Source organism: Sinocyclocheilus grahami, unplaced genomic scaffold, assembly GCF_001515645.1.
Source record: "Sinocyclocheilus grahami isolate Dianchi unplaced genomic scaffold, SAMN03320097.WGS_v1.1 scaffold533.1, whole genome shotgun sequence".
NCBI lineage: Eukaryota > Metazoa > Chordata > Actinopteri > Cypriniformes > Cyprinidae > Sinocyclocheilus > Sinocyclocheilus grahami.
This window is the reverse complement of record NW_015505712.1, coordinates 110134-128438: the sequence shown is the minus strand read 5'-3', so window position 1 is coordinate 128438 and position 18305 is coordinate 110134. Positions and strand designations below refer to the sequence as shown.

Below are 18305 nucleotides of genomic sequence, written 5' to 3'. Positions count from 1 at the left end.
ATGACACAGATCTGATGACCTTGTTGTTGCTGATATAAAGACATAAAATAAAGTCAGTAGGCTATCCAATCAAAATTCAGCTCGGTAGTCATATAAACTGTATCTATCTGTCTTGAAGGTAAGATGTGTAATTAAAAAAAACAACAGATACATATTAGAGGATAAACCTGTACAGGGTGTCTGATAAAACAAGAAACGGTGAAACTTTTGTGCTGCGTTTACTCTTTATTCTTTATCTGGTCTCATTCTTCCTTGTTAAATGGGTGCAAAATGGGTCTACAGTTATAAAAATACATGAATATGATTCTAGACATGAAAATGAATCGTGGACAAACTTTTAAAAGGAAGCACACAAGGAAACAGTAGGGGGCTCCTAATGCTTTGCAAAAAGACAGAGCACAACTGTGGCATAATTGTTTATGAACCTCTAATATGTATCGTAATCTACGCCTACACTAGCCCTCCAAGGCCCCCCATTGTCCACTACAACATTGGAAGGCCCCATGACTTTTCCAGTTATTGTGATTTACAGGAAATAAACAAACAAATAAATACTACTACTACTACTACTATTATTTTACTCACAATTTCTACCAGATAAAATATTTTAGAGCTTGGCATAACTAGAAAACTGTACTTTTAGAATTAAGGGATTTATTAATAAAAAAAAAAAAAAAGAATAGACTTTTCAAGGTCTAGAAATCACATTTTTAAAATTAGGCTTTTTCAAGACAACGGGAAGTAAAAAGTTGCTGAAAAGGTTAATTAAAATAATAAACATCTTGATTTGTATTTGTTTTGGCTTATTTAAATGCTGGTTAGTGTTTAAATCATTTCAAGTTCTTCAGACCGCATAAGGGGAACCGGACCCTGGTTGAAATTCAATGATTTACATGCGCAGGGATGTTTTTTTATTTTATTTTTAATGAGTAAATGAAAAGAATGATCCTCAGAATATTTAGCAACATCTACATTTACACACACATATTAATTAATTAAATATTCTCATATTAATGAAGTTAATCATAATAACCTGATTAATAAACATATTTCGGTCTTGGTAGATTTGTATTAGTGACAGGAACTACATATTGCATTTCATCACGTTCATGTGTGTTAATTGTGAATTTATGGGATCAGATTCCCGCCAAATGTATTGCAGTCACGGATAAAAAAAATAACAAGTGTGGCCCCAAAATTTAAGAACCCAAGTAAAATTATGTTGCACAAAATCTAAAAATGAAAGCAAAGTTTTCAGAATAGCAAACAATGGTCTCGGATCAAAAAATAATAAGTGTAAATAAAAAATTGAATAACGCATTTAAAAAAATAAGCATGAATCAAAACTTTAAACACATTTAAAATCATATTGCACAAAACAGAAATATTAATGCAAAATTATATTTTTTGTGCTCTCAGACATTTTCTGCATATATTTTTATTTTTTGTATGCTTATGCTGTTTTTCCCTTCAGTCTTTATTCCACGTTCTGCACTTCTTCCAAATGTTGCAGTTAAGAGTTTCATGTAAATCAGGGCGGGTTTAACCGTCATCATTGGTCCACTAGTTATAGATTGACAGCTCCTCCTCTAGCCAATCAGTCGAAGAGGAGCGGTGACGTCACTCCAACGTGCCTCATTACTGCCGATGTTCAGTGTTCTGTTCACTTGTACAAGTGAAAATGGAAACTGTCTGCTGGGAAACATCTTTCCATACAGGACACCGTTATATGTGTCTGTCTGTCACTGCTGTACGCCTACCTGGTGATCCGTTAATGTTAAATGAGCCATCCTAGCGACCTGTCGTGGTTATATTAATCTGTATATTGCAAAAGGGAGCAGCCACTCTGCACCGACCTTGCGAAGTGACTGATGTGCCTAGCTCGTCTTTACCTGACTGATTACAAGTCTTGTTATGGTTATTACTGTTAGGAGAGGATAATATGAGTAAGAGCAGGGATTTTCAAACTGGGGTCTGTGTCGTGACCCAAAGCCAGGGGGTCCCGCAAAATAATTAGCTATACTGTATTTTCTGGACTACACGTTGCATTTTTTATTTTCTGAACGTGCTGATTTATATTCCAAAGTGACTTATATAATGCATTTAATGTCAAATAAGCAAAACGTAAACAGGTAAAAGCAGGCACTTCAAGGTTTCTATAAATATATTTCTCATTCTAGTGTTAGACAGTATCGCTGAGTTTTTCTTCATTTCAGGAAGAGGTTCACTGAGACGGCAAGTGCATTTAGTATGTTTTCTTTATTTTACAAAAGTACAACGTTTCACTGTTATTTTGAAGGTACACAAATAAAAAAATAGATCGTTTTGAATGTCTTGCTCTTATCTGACGGATATCACATCTTTCCGCTGATAAGAGGTACCCAAGTGTTCGTGCCAGTGCCTCCCGTGCGCACACAAAATAATCAGTTCTAGCATTGCAAACTTTACATCGCAGCCTCTTCATCATCAAAGTAAATGAGACAACTAAACATACAAAAGGTATTGGTGATTCAATTTAGCTTGTCTTGTACAATATGTAGGTTTTGCCGGTCAGCGTGAGCATCACCATGCCGTGGTGTTTTCCAAACACATTTTTTGCATATGTGAAGGATATTGTTTAAGTAGATATTCAGATACGAGAGAAGTACAAAGCCTTCTTAACAAAATAAATAGGCTAATAGTTTATCAACCAAATGTTACACCGCGTCTAACAATTCACTCATGGAAATGAGAGGTATGTGAGCCCAGCAGGAGGTTCAGTTTTTAGTTTCATTTTAAATGAGTTATGTTGTTTGTAAAGAATGGCACTATAATTTATTTTATGACATAGAGTTAAGCAAAACACGAGGAAGAGTGTTTTTCATAATATCAGGACCATTGCAAATGTTGAACTGAATCATAATAACAAGAAGTATATTTTGAGTGAGTTTACTATTAATAGTAACTATTTCTACTTTTCTCATTTTGCTCTATTTCGATGAAGAGTCCAAACAAAGCCACAGCAGAACAGTGTCCTCTACAAGCCACATAGCAGCCTTTCGTATTGAATGATTCACTTTATTCCTCACTGAATGAATCAGCCATTTGAATGAATGATTTAAAGTCTTATTCTAAAGACAGTAACTTACCGCCTCCTACTGGCTGTTTTACTTTCATATTGTTGTTATGTTCAAACTTTATATATTTGAAACATTAATATGATAGCGTTAGGCAGTTATATATGTAAATAAACACAATATGCAAATAAATCATTGTGTATATCAAATCCACCTGGCCTCTGTAACTGTAGCACTATCGTTTAAAATTAATTTACAGATTTACTCATTTACCGTTAACGGATCGCTAGGTAGGCGTACAGCAGTGACAGACAGACACATATAATGGTGTCCTGTATGGAAAGATGTTTCCCAGCTGACAATTATCCATTTTCACCTGTAAAAGTGAACAGAACACTGAACATCTTTTTTTTTAATTTTTTTAATTTGATTATGTAATAGAAGAACAACAAATACAATTACAAAGACAAGTAAGAACAAAAGACAATAAGGGTTACAAACAATACTCAAAAGCATACTATGTTAGCTTATAAGACTTACACCATGAAAGAGTTTTACATGCAATAGAATTATTAAAGTTTCTTAAAGAGTTTACATACACATCAAAATCTTTCCTGAAAATAAAAAAGTAGGGAGTTTTCTTTGAAAATGCACACCTATGAATGTAAAATTTAGCCAGATATAGCAATATATTAATAATAAATTTACAGTGAGAAGGGTCTAAATTCAAAGAGTAACCAACAATTGGGGGAAATACTATTGTTAAATTTAGCAAGTTTGTAATTTACCGGATAACAATTATGGATAATTTTGATAGAGACTTCAACAACTTTATTAGATAAGAAGAATTTTTGTTGAAGAAGCCAAAACTCTTCCTATCCTATATCACTAAATATGTTATTCCAAAAACTCACACAAGCAGGTAAAGAAATCTGAGATCTTTTAATAATTAAACGAATGTCTTTGTTTGACATGGTATTGAGAAGACTTTGGTCAACAAATAAGTTAGTGTTATCAAAAAGAGGAGAGTCTAACGAACCTTTAGAGCTAGATTTTACTAAAGGTATAATACAAATGGGAATTTCACCAAACACAATGGCATATTCTCTTGGGGGGACTGGAAAAGAAAATTATTGCATAAATTGTTCATAAGTAAAAAGGACACCACGATCATCTAAAAGTTGACTGACTAAAAGTATAATTTTATCAAACCAATTGTAAAAAAAAGAAAAGATTTATTTTTATATCTAATATTTTTATTATTCCAAATAAAGTAGCTATGTGGTGAAAAATTATAATTATGTATAAGTGACCAACATATTAACGCCTGTTTATGAAAACAAGATAAATTTAAAGGTATTTTAGAGATGTCAAAGTTGGAGCGCAATAAAAAATTTAAACCTCCAGCAGAATTAAATATATGATTTGGAATAAAATTCCAACAGGATGTGGGGTTGTTTAAAAATGTTTTATCCATTTAACATTAAACAAATTATTAAGAGTAGAAAGATCCTCTAACTCAAAACCCCCCATAGCCCGATCAGCTAACATAGCACTTTTTTAATTAAGTGAGTTTTAGAATTCCAAACAAAGTCAACTATAATTTTGTCCAGCATTCTACAAATTTCCACAGAAACATCCAGTACCATTGCAGGATAGATAACCCGAGATAACCCATCTGCCTTAGAAAGCAACACTCTACCTGTTATTGACAGATCACGCTGTAACCAAGAGTTTAATTTGCGTCGGATAGAGAGAATAACAGGTTCAAAATTAAGCTTTGATCTCTTTTTCTGATGTTTGCATATAATTATACCTAGATATTTGACTTCAGATTTGACTGAGATGTCACAAATTTTAACATCAGTAGAATCTTTTATAGATAAAAGTTCACATTTATGGATATTAAGACATAATCCAGAAGCAGAGGGAAAAAAACTGAATTTTGTCTAAAGCTAAAGGAACTTGATCTTTAATTTTTAAGAAAAGAGTTGTGTCATCAGCCAGTTGGCTTATTAATATTGATCGATTTGCCACAGAGATACCTTTCAAATTACCAACACTGAACATCGGCAGTAATGAGGCGAGTTGGAGTGACATCACCGCCCCTCTTCGACTGATTGGCTAGAGGAGGAGCTGTCAATCTAGAACTAGTGGACCAATGATGATGCTTAAACCCGCCCTGATTTACATGAAACTCTAACCTCAACATTTGGAAGAAGAAGCGCAGAACGTGGAATAAAGAGTGAAGGGAAAAACAGCATAAACATACAAAAAATAAAAATATGTGCAGAAAATGTCTGAGAGCTTTATGATTTTAAATGTGTTTAAAGTGATCCGTGACCATTGTTTGCTATTCTGAAAACTTTGCTTTCATTTTTTAATTCTGTGCAAGATAATTTTACACGTATTCTTAAATTTTGGTTTCACGCTTGTTATTTTTTTTATCCGTGACTGCAATACATTTGACGGGAATCTGATCCCATATGAATGTCGTGAATGAGAATTGAGTTAATTCAAATAATGCCCAAACTGCAGCATAATCGTTTGAAAGAGCGAGTTTATTCAGATCATGTGGTTATGTGTTTACAGGAATATTCCAATAGCTTGTAAAATCTTTTAAAGAAGGTTTAATCTGAATGTGGACATTCATTCCAAAATAAGGTCGCAAAAGTGATAATTAAATAGATCAAATACAACGTCTGTTTGAGTTTGGAGGGAAAATATTGATGAGCAGCGATGAAGCAGGTAAATACATTAATTTCCACATTCACTTCTCCAAATACAAGTTCAAAGTAAACCAGGCTAATAAGATTCATAGTGGGAGGGTAGAAAGCCCTGTATCTACCATTCAGACGCATTTACTCCAACCAGAAGCCAGAGAAAGAGAGAGCGGGCGACAAACAGCCAGTAATGGTCATCCACACACAAGTATGCATGTAGGTGTGGTGTAAAGAACAAGAGTTGTGTCTGAAGCATGGAGTTAAGCCCAGTGTAATTCCAGGTGCGTACAAGAGCGTCATGGATAAAGCGAAACTAGCGCAGCTGAGATCAGTGCTAGGGAATGTCGGGGACGCGCAGACACCGGTGCCTTTACAGTCTGTTTTTCGTCGTCGTGATGCTTTAGCGATGTAGGTTTTCGAGACGCACAGGTGGGAGCGCCGTGTCTTCACACTATAGTGCACTTGTTTCTCTTTCGGACTTCCACTGATCGGTTTGGGTGAAACAACAGACTAAACATGGATACGCCGAGGGAAACCAGGAAACAAACAATCAAAGCCAAATCAACCAAGCGCAAGATTAAGACGCACAAGTCCCAGAAGCTGTTCCGAAGGAAATCGCTAAAATCGCTTGGAAATTTTATGAGCAGGATTGTCAAAACTTTGGGGACTTTGGCACACTTGGGGGACGCGGACCAGCCGGACGCGGCGGAGGAGGATGATGGTGGGTTTGGAGACACTCTGAGCGCCCACAACTCTGGGAATCACCGAGAGAGCTCGCTGAGGAAGACCGCTGCGCCCTCATCTTCTTATGGGTCTGTCAAAGAAAGACTGTCCTGCTGTTACGGCGAGAAAACTCCGGGAGTTCAGGGTCTGAAGAACCATGGAAACACCTGTTTCATGAACGCCGTGGTGCAGTGCTTGAGTAACACGGAACTTCTGGCAGAGTATTTGGGTCTGGAGCAGTATAAATGTGAATTCAATGAGCGGAAGATCAACGGGACGATGAAGAGTGAGGAGGTCAGGGGGGAGGTGACGGAGAAGCTGGCATCGCTAGTGAGGGCGCTCTGGACGCTCGATTACACGCCTCAGCTCTCAGTGGAATTTAAGGTGAGTTTCGATCAACTTACAGAATGGAGTCACGAACCATGTGTAAATAACTTCTCTGAATGGTCGTTTGTTTTTTCAGTGTAGAGTGGAATCGTTTTATTTGACTTAAGCTAAGATCAACAGGTAGATTTGTCAGACAGACACTGATTCAGACAGATTTAGAGAATCGGATAATACAACGATCAGAGTCAAATTATCTGTATCGCTATTTTGAGATAAATCCGTTTCTTAAACTCGGTCTGAACGATTCGTTCATTAATTGGACTGAATCGTTGACCCTATAAGAGTTTCTTTCGGACATGTCCGATTGGCATTGATGTGGGTTCACACACTAGCGCATTCGCGGGAATGACTAGACTTCCTCATCACTTATTCAACAATCTACAGCGTATTTGGTGGAAGTGGGAGGGGCTTAGAGTAGGAGGCGACAGGTGAATCACCTGTCAACAATTCGGCAGACTTGATTTGGACGAATGCAGAATGTTTTTTATTGTAAAAAGGTGTTAGAAAAACAATAATTTGTTTTATTCTGGGGTTTTTTTCTGTTTGCAAAAATGTAAATAGACTTTCATTTTCCATAACTGACAACAACACTCTTTTAAACATTATGCTTTTAAAAACAAACAGGATAAGAATTCTGTCATCCACTATCAACAATCATAGATTGCTCACAGCTATTTAGTTGTGTGCATATGCCTTGAAGGCACAGTATCTACACAGTCTTGTAACTCAATACTTGTCGAGAGAGATATAGGAAAAAGAGAGAGCTGCACATTAGTCCACATTGTTAACAGACTTTGCCCCTGGTGTTCCCATTCATTCAGATCTACCCTGTTCGGCTTTTATACTGTGGACAGTTTCTGCTCTGTCTTTAGACCTCATTAGCTTACAGTATCAAGTGTATCAAAGTGTACCTTTTTTAAAAAAAAAAGAAAAAAAAGCTAGCCTTTCCCTGAATTTCACTGTATAAGTACATCTGAAGCAGTTACTTTGTAACATTATTTCTGATGTATGCTTACAGTACATTTATGTTTTTGTGCACAAAAACCGAGTCATTCCAGCAAAACCCTCTCACATTTGTCTTATGGCCAAGATTTTAAAATGAATTTTAGTATGATTTATAGTCATTTAAATGTATATTTTATGATTTATAATAATATCATTTATTATTAAAGGTGCAGTAGGAGATCTTGGAAAATGATAACTTTAGCCTGATAGCACTGAAAGCGAACGTCCCACCCTCCCTGCAATCGTTGTCCAAAGCCACGCCCCCTGATCACGCTCACTCACAGACCAGAATACCAGAGTATTATAGTAACATTACTACAATAGGCTACATCAGCGGTTCCCAATTCCAGCCCATGTTCCGAAGTGAAGTAAACTTCAACGGATTTCCTGTGCTCATGGAGTAGGGAGCAATGAACACTGTGTTATCATATCGATCGGAACACAGTGCATGCACGTAGCTCTCTTCTAATGAGCTGGTTATCTGAATCGGGTGTGTTAACTAAGTGAGACATGCAAAATACATGTGCGAGGACTGGAATTGGGAACCGCTGGGCTGCCTACATCATGTGTCATTCACCGGTGAGAAAACTTTAAAAGTACTACAATACCAGGAAGGAAGATCGGGTTGTTGTTGTTTCTCTGCCATTCTCGCTCTGTCTGCACAGCGTGCGTGAACGCGCTGATGACGTATCCTGTCTGAACGAACCGGGTGCGCAGAGGTATGCTAATACAAACGTTGACAGGCAGGTAGGAAAGCCAATTAAGACAATCACCTATTGCACCTTTAACTTTTAGTGGATTTAAGAATTTCTTCATTGTGTTTGTAATGACAAATTAAAGAGACCAAATGTTCCCACAAAGATAAAACCTGACATTTTTGACATTGTGGGGTCTCAACGAGGAAAAAAAAATTCAATAAAAATACTAAATTATGTTTGTCTAAAAATGTAATAATGCAAAAACATTTCTGTGAGGGGTAGGTTTAGGTTTAGTGGATGGAAAATATTGTTAGATCAGTATGAAAATAATATACGTCTATGGCAAGTCCCCAAAAGATAGCTGTACAAATGTGTGTGTGTGTGTGTGTGTGTGTGTGTGTGTGTGTGTGTGTGTGGACTGTTTGTGTGTTTCTGCGTCATCTCGGTTACCCAGCAAGGTGCAATACTGATACACACACCACCTTGAGCACAGCTTGTGCTCTGCTCAGACATCATCCTAAGATCCATGTTTCTGATATCTGTCCCATTTCCATGCATTCCTCTTTACTTCTCAACAACACCTTTTTCGAGTTATATTACAACCAGTATAATTTTAGTTCCTCTGTCAAAATAGATGGCACTTCAATAGGAACAGATTGCAATATGATATAATATTAATAGTTTTATTTGTATATTTAATCAAATTCAGTCTTTTTTGCAGGGTTTAGTATTGATTACAGTAAAGACATGAAACTCTGTGGTAGAGGCCACAGTGGCTATTTAGTCTCTGAGGTGAGGAGATAAATGATGAGGGCGAGGAGGAAGGGCATCTCTGACGGTCAGGGGAAAGTGAATAATACAGCGTCTGGAGATCAGCAGAAATGAATGATTGTCCACCATATGGAGAAATAAGACAGACTTGATGACTTTTATCAGTCTCTCTGTGTTTTCTTGCTCTCTGATTTCCCTTCCTTCCTGTCTGCCTTTAAATCATGGGTGTCAGTCTCAACACACTCTCATTTGTAACTACTCTGCATTTTGGTGAATGGATGGCAAATGGTTGTGAATTTGTGCATCTCATTCATACATTTTTGTAAGATCTGTAAGATTTTTCTAAAAATGTTATGTTTCTATACAAATTCATATGAAAACATTGATCCCTTGAGATCTGGTTGCATGCAAATTAAAACAAAATATTGCACAGAATGAGTTTTATACTGCTTAGAATAAATATTACTGTTTTATGAATTGAATGGAAGCTTGTTTACTAATTTCATTCTTTTAGGATTTTAGATTACATTAAAAAAAACAAAAAACGTTCGTAGTATTAATCACCCTCAAAATTGTACAGATTTTTATTTAACAGAGTCAAAACTTTGTATACAATCTGTCCACCTTTTGTAGAGTAGAAAAATGAAATGGCTGGCTCTGGGACCGTTGCATGATGTGTATAAATAAAAGAATGTTTCCAACACTTTACAGTAAGATGACAAATTAAGGCAAAACGTTAATCTGGCCTGACATACTATAGGCCTAATTAAAATGTAATATGTTGAATATATTTCATGCTAAAAAACAATATGGACACATGTTTTTGTTCTCTTTTCACCATGATTTTACTTTTAATTTTCATCCTCAACTCATTGGATTCCTCAGAGAGCTGTAGAATCAGCCCACTGGCCATGTTTTTGACACTCCAGGTCTAAATGGAAAACTAGTTGATTCTAAAATGAAAAGAAGAATGTAGTGAAGGCACATTCCTGTCTGGTAAGCTTAAGAATAGGAGAGAAACTCGGCAAGCAGCGCTGAAGCTGAGGTTATGTAATGCCATCATTCATCACGTTGCTTAGTGAATTGCCAATGGAACCAAGACAGGTCATGTTAACCTGCTAGACTTGTTTGTCATTCTTGTGTAAGAGAAGGGAGAGGTTTGTCCTGGGAAGGAAGTGAATGGAGACCAGTAATTTATGTCTAAACTACTTCTCACACAAATTATATTGGCTGCTGTTCGACCATTAGACCTTGATATACTGAGAAAAGGCTGAAATAACAAAAATGAAATGTTTTACAATTTACAGGGTTTCAACGTCTCTGTGCTATTATGTTTAGCGACTTAAATAAGTTCAAACAGACTGCTGTGGTATGAAAGGGTTGATTGTTGATCCATTTACAGATTTTTCTAAAAATGTTATGTTTCTATACAAATTCATATGAAAACATTGATCCCTTGAGATCTGGTTGCATGCAAATTAAAACAAAATATTGCACAGAATGAGTTTTATACTGCTTAGAATAAATATTACTGTTTTATGAATTGAATGGAAGCTTGTTTACTAATTTCATTCTTTTAGGATTTTAGATTACATTAAAAAAAACAAAAAACGTTCGTAGTATTAATCACCCTCAAAATTGTACAGATTTTTACTTAACAGAGTCAAAACTTTGTATACAATCTGTCCACCTTTTGTAGAGTAGAAAAATGAAATGGCTGGCTCTGGGATCGTTGCGTGATGTGTATAAATAAAAGAATGTTTCCAACACTTTACAGTAAGATGACAAATTAAGACAAAACGTTAATCTGGCCTGACATACTATAGGCCTAATTAAAATGTAATATGTTGAATATATTTCATGCTAAAAAACAATATGGACACATGTTTTTGTTCTCTTTTCACCATGATTTTACTTTTCATTTTCATCCTCAAATCATTATATTCCTCAGAGAGCTGTAGAATCAGCCCACTGGCCATGTTTTTGACACTCCAGGTCTAAATGGAAAACTAGTTGATTCTAAAATGAAAAGAAGAATGTAGCTATAACTACACTGAAATGATTCATATTGTAAGAACGACTTGTTCACGAATCGGACAACAGTACAGTATTACAGTTGGTTTCTTACACAAGGTTTTGTTAGGCTTTAGAAGACTTAGAATAGTGTACAAGTTGCATGAACCACTTTTATGGTGACTTTGCATCAGTTTCCATTTATTATAATAGCATTACAAAAAAGAGCAACTGTCTTTAAAGCTTGGCATGAGGGTGAATAAATGAAGACTGAATTTTCATTTTGGGTGCACTATTCCTTTGATACAGTTGAGCAAGCACCATAACAGTGATAAATGTTGTTCATATTGTAAATAAACATCTTGTACTGGTTAATGTGATACTGAAGCAATTATGAAATGACAAATAAATATTATATTTCCTTTGAGGAGTGAAAATATTTGTAGGCCTAATATTTGAGGATTTTTGTTTTTGTTAAGAGAAGAGATCTGCAAAATGAGGTGCTATTAGAATAGCAGTGCATAATTTATATTACTGAGTAACCCATATATTTCTAGTCTTACTGAAGCTTTGTGATTCCCAAAATCTGCTTCTATCCCAGATCAATCCAAATATGATAAGCAGATAAGGGGATTATTATGATCTGAATATGACATTGTGCTAATGTTCTCAGAATCCTTTTCATACGTTTAACCTGTTCTTGATGTCCGTCTTTGCTTAAAAGTCACACAGGACATTTGGTAAATGTTAGTTTTTAGGCCTGAATTCATTGACTACAAATCAAGTTTTTAAGGCTTTACGTTTGCACAGAAGAAAGTGGAAAACTTCTCTTCATTTAAGTCAATATATGGACTCATAATAAGGTAAAAAAAAGGTGTTTGTCTTGGGCAACTTTGCAGCTTAAAATGTCACTTTTTAGTACGCTAACAGCACCTGTAACTAAACTTTAAATTAAATAACACCTCACCTCGTATATGTTTTCAGAATATTGGTGGCCGATTCACATTTATACAACAATTAAGTTGTTAATAAAATAACAACTTAAATAAATTCACAACAAAAATGATGACCATAAGACTCGATTTACACCTGGTATTAAAAATGTGTTCATGATGCTAAATGCAGGTGTAAACACAGTATAAAAGGTTTTGAGCTTGTCCACTTTGGACCAGAGGTAGCTGAAAACACATTCAGTCGGGATTGCTTTTGTAGTGTGGTCGAATGTGTTTAAACGGCGACAAAAGGCCTATTTGCCGCCCACCACACACATTCTGGGACGTGTTTTAAGAAAGCGAACAAAAACAATCAATTCTAACTTCGCTATGTTGTGCCAAAACACACGGATTATGACCAAAGTCACTGTTACCAATTGTATCCTTTCCATTCGTTTTGTTTAGTTTCCTGCTCACTCATAAGCTGCGTAATGGCTTCATTCATTCAATTTTATTTGTGTGCTACAGTCTATATGAAATCCGAACACAAGTGGTCACAGGAGACAAATTTAAAATGCATGTTAACCAGGTTTAAACATTACTGCTTCTTGGCTGACCATTTATAATTGGATCACTGGTCCTTGAATCTTATTGGCTGAGTAGTGTTGGCCATATATCGCGTAACGGCGTATATCGGAACAGCTGTGAATCGAGGATGAAAAACAAGATTTGTATGATTGAAGTTATAATGCAATTAGTTTCAAAGCTGTGTCCATATCAACATTTATCTGACACAATCTCCCGCTCCTTCCCTAGAGTGTTGTGTCCAAGTATGGCTCTCAGTTCAAGGGGAACGCTCAACATGATGCTTTGGAGTTCCTGCTGTGGCTTCTGGACAGTGTACATGAGGACGCCAGCCTCTCCACCAACAACAACCACAACGGCAAAACCAAATCATCCAGCAAGGTAATATACCCTCTGTCCTTCTAAATGCTCTTCAGTTTTTTTCCCCCCCAAAATCAACTAATTGATTGGACAATGCAGTGACTGAAAACTCCTACAACCATACACAGTGGGCTTTACTGTTCATTCTGACAAAAAAATATAGTATGTGAAAAACAGTATGTCAAAAGAGTAGTGTGTCCGAATTCATAGTAAGTTCTGGATGACTTACCACTTCCACCGAGATTCTGGAGTGCACATTCAAAGGTCACTTTATTACTATTCCATGTAGCTATGGGGGAGGAGGAGTGAATGGAAGTAAAGTGGCACAGCTCTCACTGGTAGGTCACATGACAGTGACATGGCCGATGTACCCTATTGAATAAACCAACATATGCTGGTTAGGTATGTTTTGAAGCATGGCAGCTGGTTTAAGCTGGTCCTGAGCAGGAGCTAGTTGCTTAGGACCAGCTTAAACCAGCTCATGAGCAGCTAAGGACCAAGTAAACACCATCTTAAACCAGCTCAAACCAGCTACCATGCTTCAAAACATAGGCTACCTAACCAGCATATGCTGTTTTTTTTTCAACAGGGTAGTACACTAACATGTAATTCATTCTTTCGATATTCCTCCTACATATAACATACTTTTTTAACATTCACAGAGCCAGTATCAAATGAAATATAAGTGCCTACTCAACAGTATGTGATTGTAGACACAGCAATAAGAAAATATCTACATATGCTTGTCGAACGCAACTAGTCTGTTGTCCTGACTCATCCTTACTTAGGAGTGTTTTTCTCAGCACACAGTATCAAATATTATATTAAAATACCATTTTGTTCATGTTAGAGATGTAGTATTCCGTTTTTGCACTACTAGTGTGACCTAACAGAACTATAAAAATAAAGAATGTTTTCAAATGCCCCTTTTGTGCATCACGCTTCCCCCAATTAAAACATCACAAATACAGCTCTTATAGTACCGGTCTATAAAAGTGAAGGCAACAGGTAAAAATACTGGGCTACTTTCAATAAAAGGTCCAACATATTAGGAATACTTTCAACTAGAAGTTTACTGTAGCTTACCTGTCGAGAATAAACTCTGCAAGTGCATTGTATCGATTTAAACCAATTCGGAATCAATGCAATGATTGGACGAACATTTTCTATGGACCTTAGAGTTCCACAAAAGTTGTCTACAGTCCAAAACTGCAGATTACTAATAATAATAAAAAAACGACAACATATCACTGCTAAATAACATTGAAAATGTAGTAACCTGCAACAGTTATTTCTACTTGATTTTTTATTTCTCTTAAACAGCTATTTCTACTTGATTTTTAATATAAAACAATTTTTGGTATAAATATATTTGTTAATTCATTCATATTAAATAATATTTTTGACTTGAATAAAAGTTATAGGTATTTTTAGATGTTACCATTTTTTCCACTGTGTAGCTCTCTAGTTGTGATAAAAATCAGCATATTATCATATTCAAAAAAATATTTTTTTTGTTATCCTAAAATGCTTATTCATGCACTTATTTGTGAATTTATAGGATGCATTTACAAGCATTTTAAAACTGATTTGGGTTCCCCCTTCATGTTACCGCACACAATATGTTGCATATGATGCACCCCATATACATGTGTCGTATCAATGGAACTAGTCATGCAGTCGTCTCCCTACATGCTGTTTCTACTGAGTTAAAGGCCTCAAACGCCATTAAGCTAATGAGAAGGAAGTTGCAGCCTAAGACACGACTCCCCCGTGTATATGATACATTGGCTGAATAGTTTTCCTGTTTCATTTGTTAACTTTTGTGCTAGAGAGAGGGTGTAGGAGGAAAAAGTGAGTGGGTGGATTGATGTGGGGGTGTTGTGAATGTGTTGTAACATTCTGTATGTTTCACTGAGACCTTATTGTAAGTGTTTATTCTCTTTAGAAATCAATGAGGAATTTGAGAGCATAGAATGTGCTTAATAAAAATTCACTGGAGTGTTTAAAAGAAGGTGCAGCTTTGATAATCACATAATCACCTTCTCAGAGTTTGGAGACTGTTAGAACGCAGTGGATTGTACGGGGTGTCAGACAGCAGCAGGTCAGCTGAAGTCTGTGTTTTGGCAGTGAACACACTTCAGCCTTTGTCTGCTGTAGTGGCAGCGAATGAAGATGCCAAGCCTGCATGGTAATGTGGCAGCTCCATCAAGAGCCATTTTTAGACTTATCACAGAATGGGTCCGTATCTCTGGCCCCTTACATCACACTCTGATCTCATCCAAACTGAGACACGGTTATTAACAGCTGAATGACAGCTAGACACTTTCAGACCCCCGTTATTGCTTAGAATTTGACATTTGAATCTTTAAACCGTGTCTGGGATTGTTGATTATAATGGGAATTTTTATAGTTTTGGTGTGCGGTTTGCTCATGGCTGTATTGCAAGTGAGTGGTGCAACATTACAAAGAATTTAGCACAAGTTTGTTGTTACTGATAGGTCTACATGCTAATTTACATTCCTCTGATTAATGATTGTTTATTCACACAATGAACATGCCTATGGTTGGTTATAGTGGTGCAAAACTTTTCATCTGAGCAGAAGCAGACATTAAAAGAATGCTATAAGTATATCAATTTTTCATGTTATAATTTCTCTGCCCTAATGTTTCTAAAGCTTACAATATTGCAATGGGCCATAACCAAAGCAAAAAACTGAAGCTGCTGAATCCTACACGTAGTGGGGGAAAAACAAGAAAATACTGTTGAGATTATTTTAAACGGAAGAGGGTACGTACCTCTGTATGTTATATGAAGCCTTTGAAATTGGTCAGAAATATGTAGACAAATCACATTAATGTAAAGAGTAAACCCATTGAGTATTTCAAGATCAAGCTCTTTATTATCGTAGTATTAGAGTGAATCAAGTAAGGTAAAAATATGTCCTGTAATTCATGACACTGCCTAATTATTCACCTTGTCTAATAAGATGCACAACTGTCAAATGGTATTTCCTCAGCAACCAGCACGGATCCGCTCTAGGCATGACGAAGCGGGTATCATCATCTTTTTGGAAGGCCAAACAAAGTAGTTTCACTTTCACAACGAAACACACAGCGCCTTCACGACATGGCGACAGCAACACTACTGCAGCCAGAATAAAAGTTACACCCTCTTTCTTTGCGTGAACATTTGGGCGGCGTTATCTTCCCACATCATGACGTAGACGTGGGGGCGTGTTAGAACGAGCCGTTTTAGGTAGGCGTAGCTGACTCTTAACTTTTATAAAGAATATCTCTTTGGATTTGAGACTTTAGTCTTTGCAACTTTACAGATCTTCTTTATGCACCAAGAGCTTGTAACACTCCAAAGAGAAAGGAAAATTTTTAATAGCATCATATGACCCCTTTAATATTATATTATCTTGAGGTACAGATTTTATTGTAAAATATACTTTTAAAATTTGAAGTATACTACAAGTGTACATTAAATACAATTTAATTCACTTCTTTTTCACAAGGGAAAGGTCGAATCCGAGTCAAGACCGAGTCAAATGAGTCCATAACAAGGCCAAGGCCAAGACCATGAAAATATGGTCTTGGACTCATACTTGAGACAGAGTCCAGTCTGGTGTACTACAACACTGATATTTACAATGTAAACGTGTCAGATATTTTAAACATAATGAAAATGTTTTTTAGAGAGCGAGAAAGAGAGTAAAGAGAGAGGGGGCAGGTCAAGTGTTATTTCCTGGGCTGTTTGTCAAAGAATGTCAGAATGATTTGCCATGAAAGTATTCACTTCAGTGGTTAACTTCAAAGGATTGAGAGTTTCAGAGATTACAACTCACTCAGTCTTTCTTGGCTGTAGCCTGCTATACTGGGCCTACATGAATGTATTTCAGTTTGCATGCTAAATGTATATAGATGTATAGTCACTGTACCAATCAGAATCATGTTAGTACTCCCACTTTACAGTAATTTTTAACCAACAAAATGGAACCTTCGCTGCCTTCTCTGCCTCAAAGCGCAGCTGTCCGTCTGTTGTTTGCCTTCATCCATTTAAGTGGCTTTCAGAGTATGGAAAAATAAAAGGGGCCAAATTGGCACTCTGCTCCACTGAGCTCTTATATTGTTTTTACACACAAATGCTGTTAAGACTGTACTGTTTCAACCAAAGATTGGCTATTCGCATATTGTTTTATTCATATGGCTGTCTGAGATTGGCAATTCCTATCTTACTGGCTGGCTTATGAGAGTCAGGGTACCAGGGCCTGCAAAAGTGATGTGGGGTGTGACAAAATAAGACAGGAGAATCTCAACAAATTCTGATCACAAATGGTCACAGGATGATTTGAGATGCAAGTTAATACCAAGAGGATAAAAGAATGTATCTCAGCTGACTACTTTTGATCAGATCACTGGAAATGCATCTTGATACCATCAGGTGAAAACAGAGCCATTGAGCCTCATTTACGAAACGAAAGTACGACAGAAAATTGGTCGTACGGTCGTTTCAACACAAAACTTGGAATTTATCAATATGGACGTGAGCGGTGGCTACGATCAAATCTCACGTCTGGGGCCTTATGTATAAAACTTTACGTAGATTTCATCCTAAATGTGTGCGTACGCACAACAGCTAGATTTTGAGTACGTACAAAAGTTTTCAGATCTATAAAGCCATGCGTACCCCAGAACCTGCGCAAAGTTCCCTTTGTAATACCGAGTCAGCTGAAGATTGTGCGTACATGAATCTTCACCCCATCTCCTCCTCGAAATAGCCATGTATGGAGCTTACAACGCCTAGTTTTAATATGCATAACGTCATCTGCATATTATTTCCATGCATATTTCCATCCACGTGACACCATGTTTAACACAGTTAAGGGTAGCCTACAACACGTTAGGAAAATATGAGATGGTACGGACTATAAATGCGTTTTGAGACATCACTATTCTAATTCATGCAATATGCTTAAAAGGTAAACATATATTTTAGAATGGTTATAGCCTATATTTTTATGGAAAGAGATAGGCCTTATTTTTTTG

The 18305-nt window shown here is 36.5% G+C and overlaps 1 protein-coding gene across 1 annotated transcript in view; it reads left to right on the top strand.

Moving 5' to 3' along the window:
- Positions 1–5745: 5745 nt before the first annotated feature.
- Positions 5746–18305, top strand: part of LOC107555366 (ubiquitin carboxyl-terminal hydrolase 43-like) — a 109825-nt gene continuing 97265 nt past the window's right edge. Inside the window, exons 1-2 of the mRNA XM_016238129.1 lie at positions 5746–6886; positions 13125–13274. Coding sequence (XP_016093615.1) covers positions 6296–6886; positions 13125–13274 — 741 coding nt within the window. The 5' untranslated portion in view covers positions 5746–6295. The remainder of the gene's footprint in view (positions 6887–13124; positions 13275–18305) is intronic.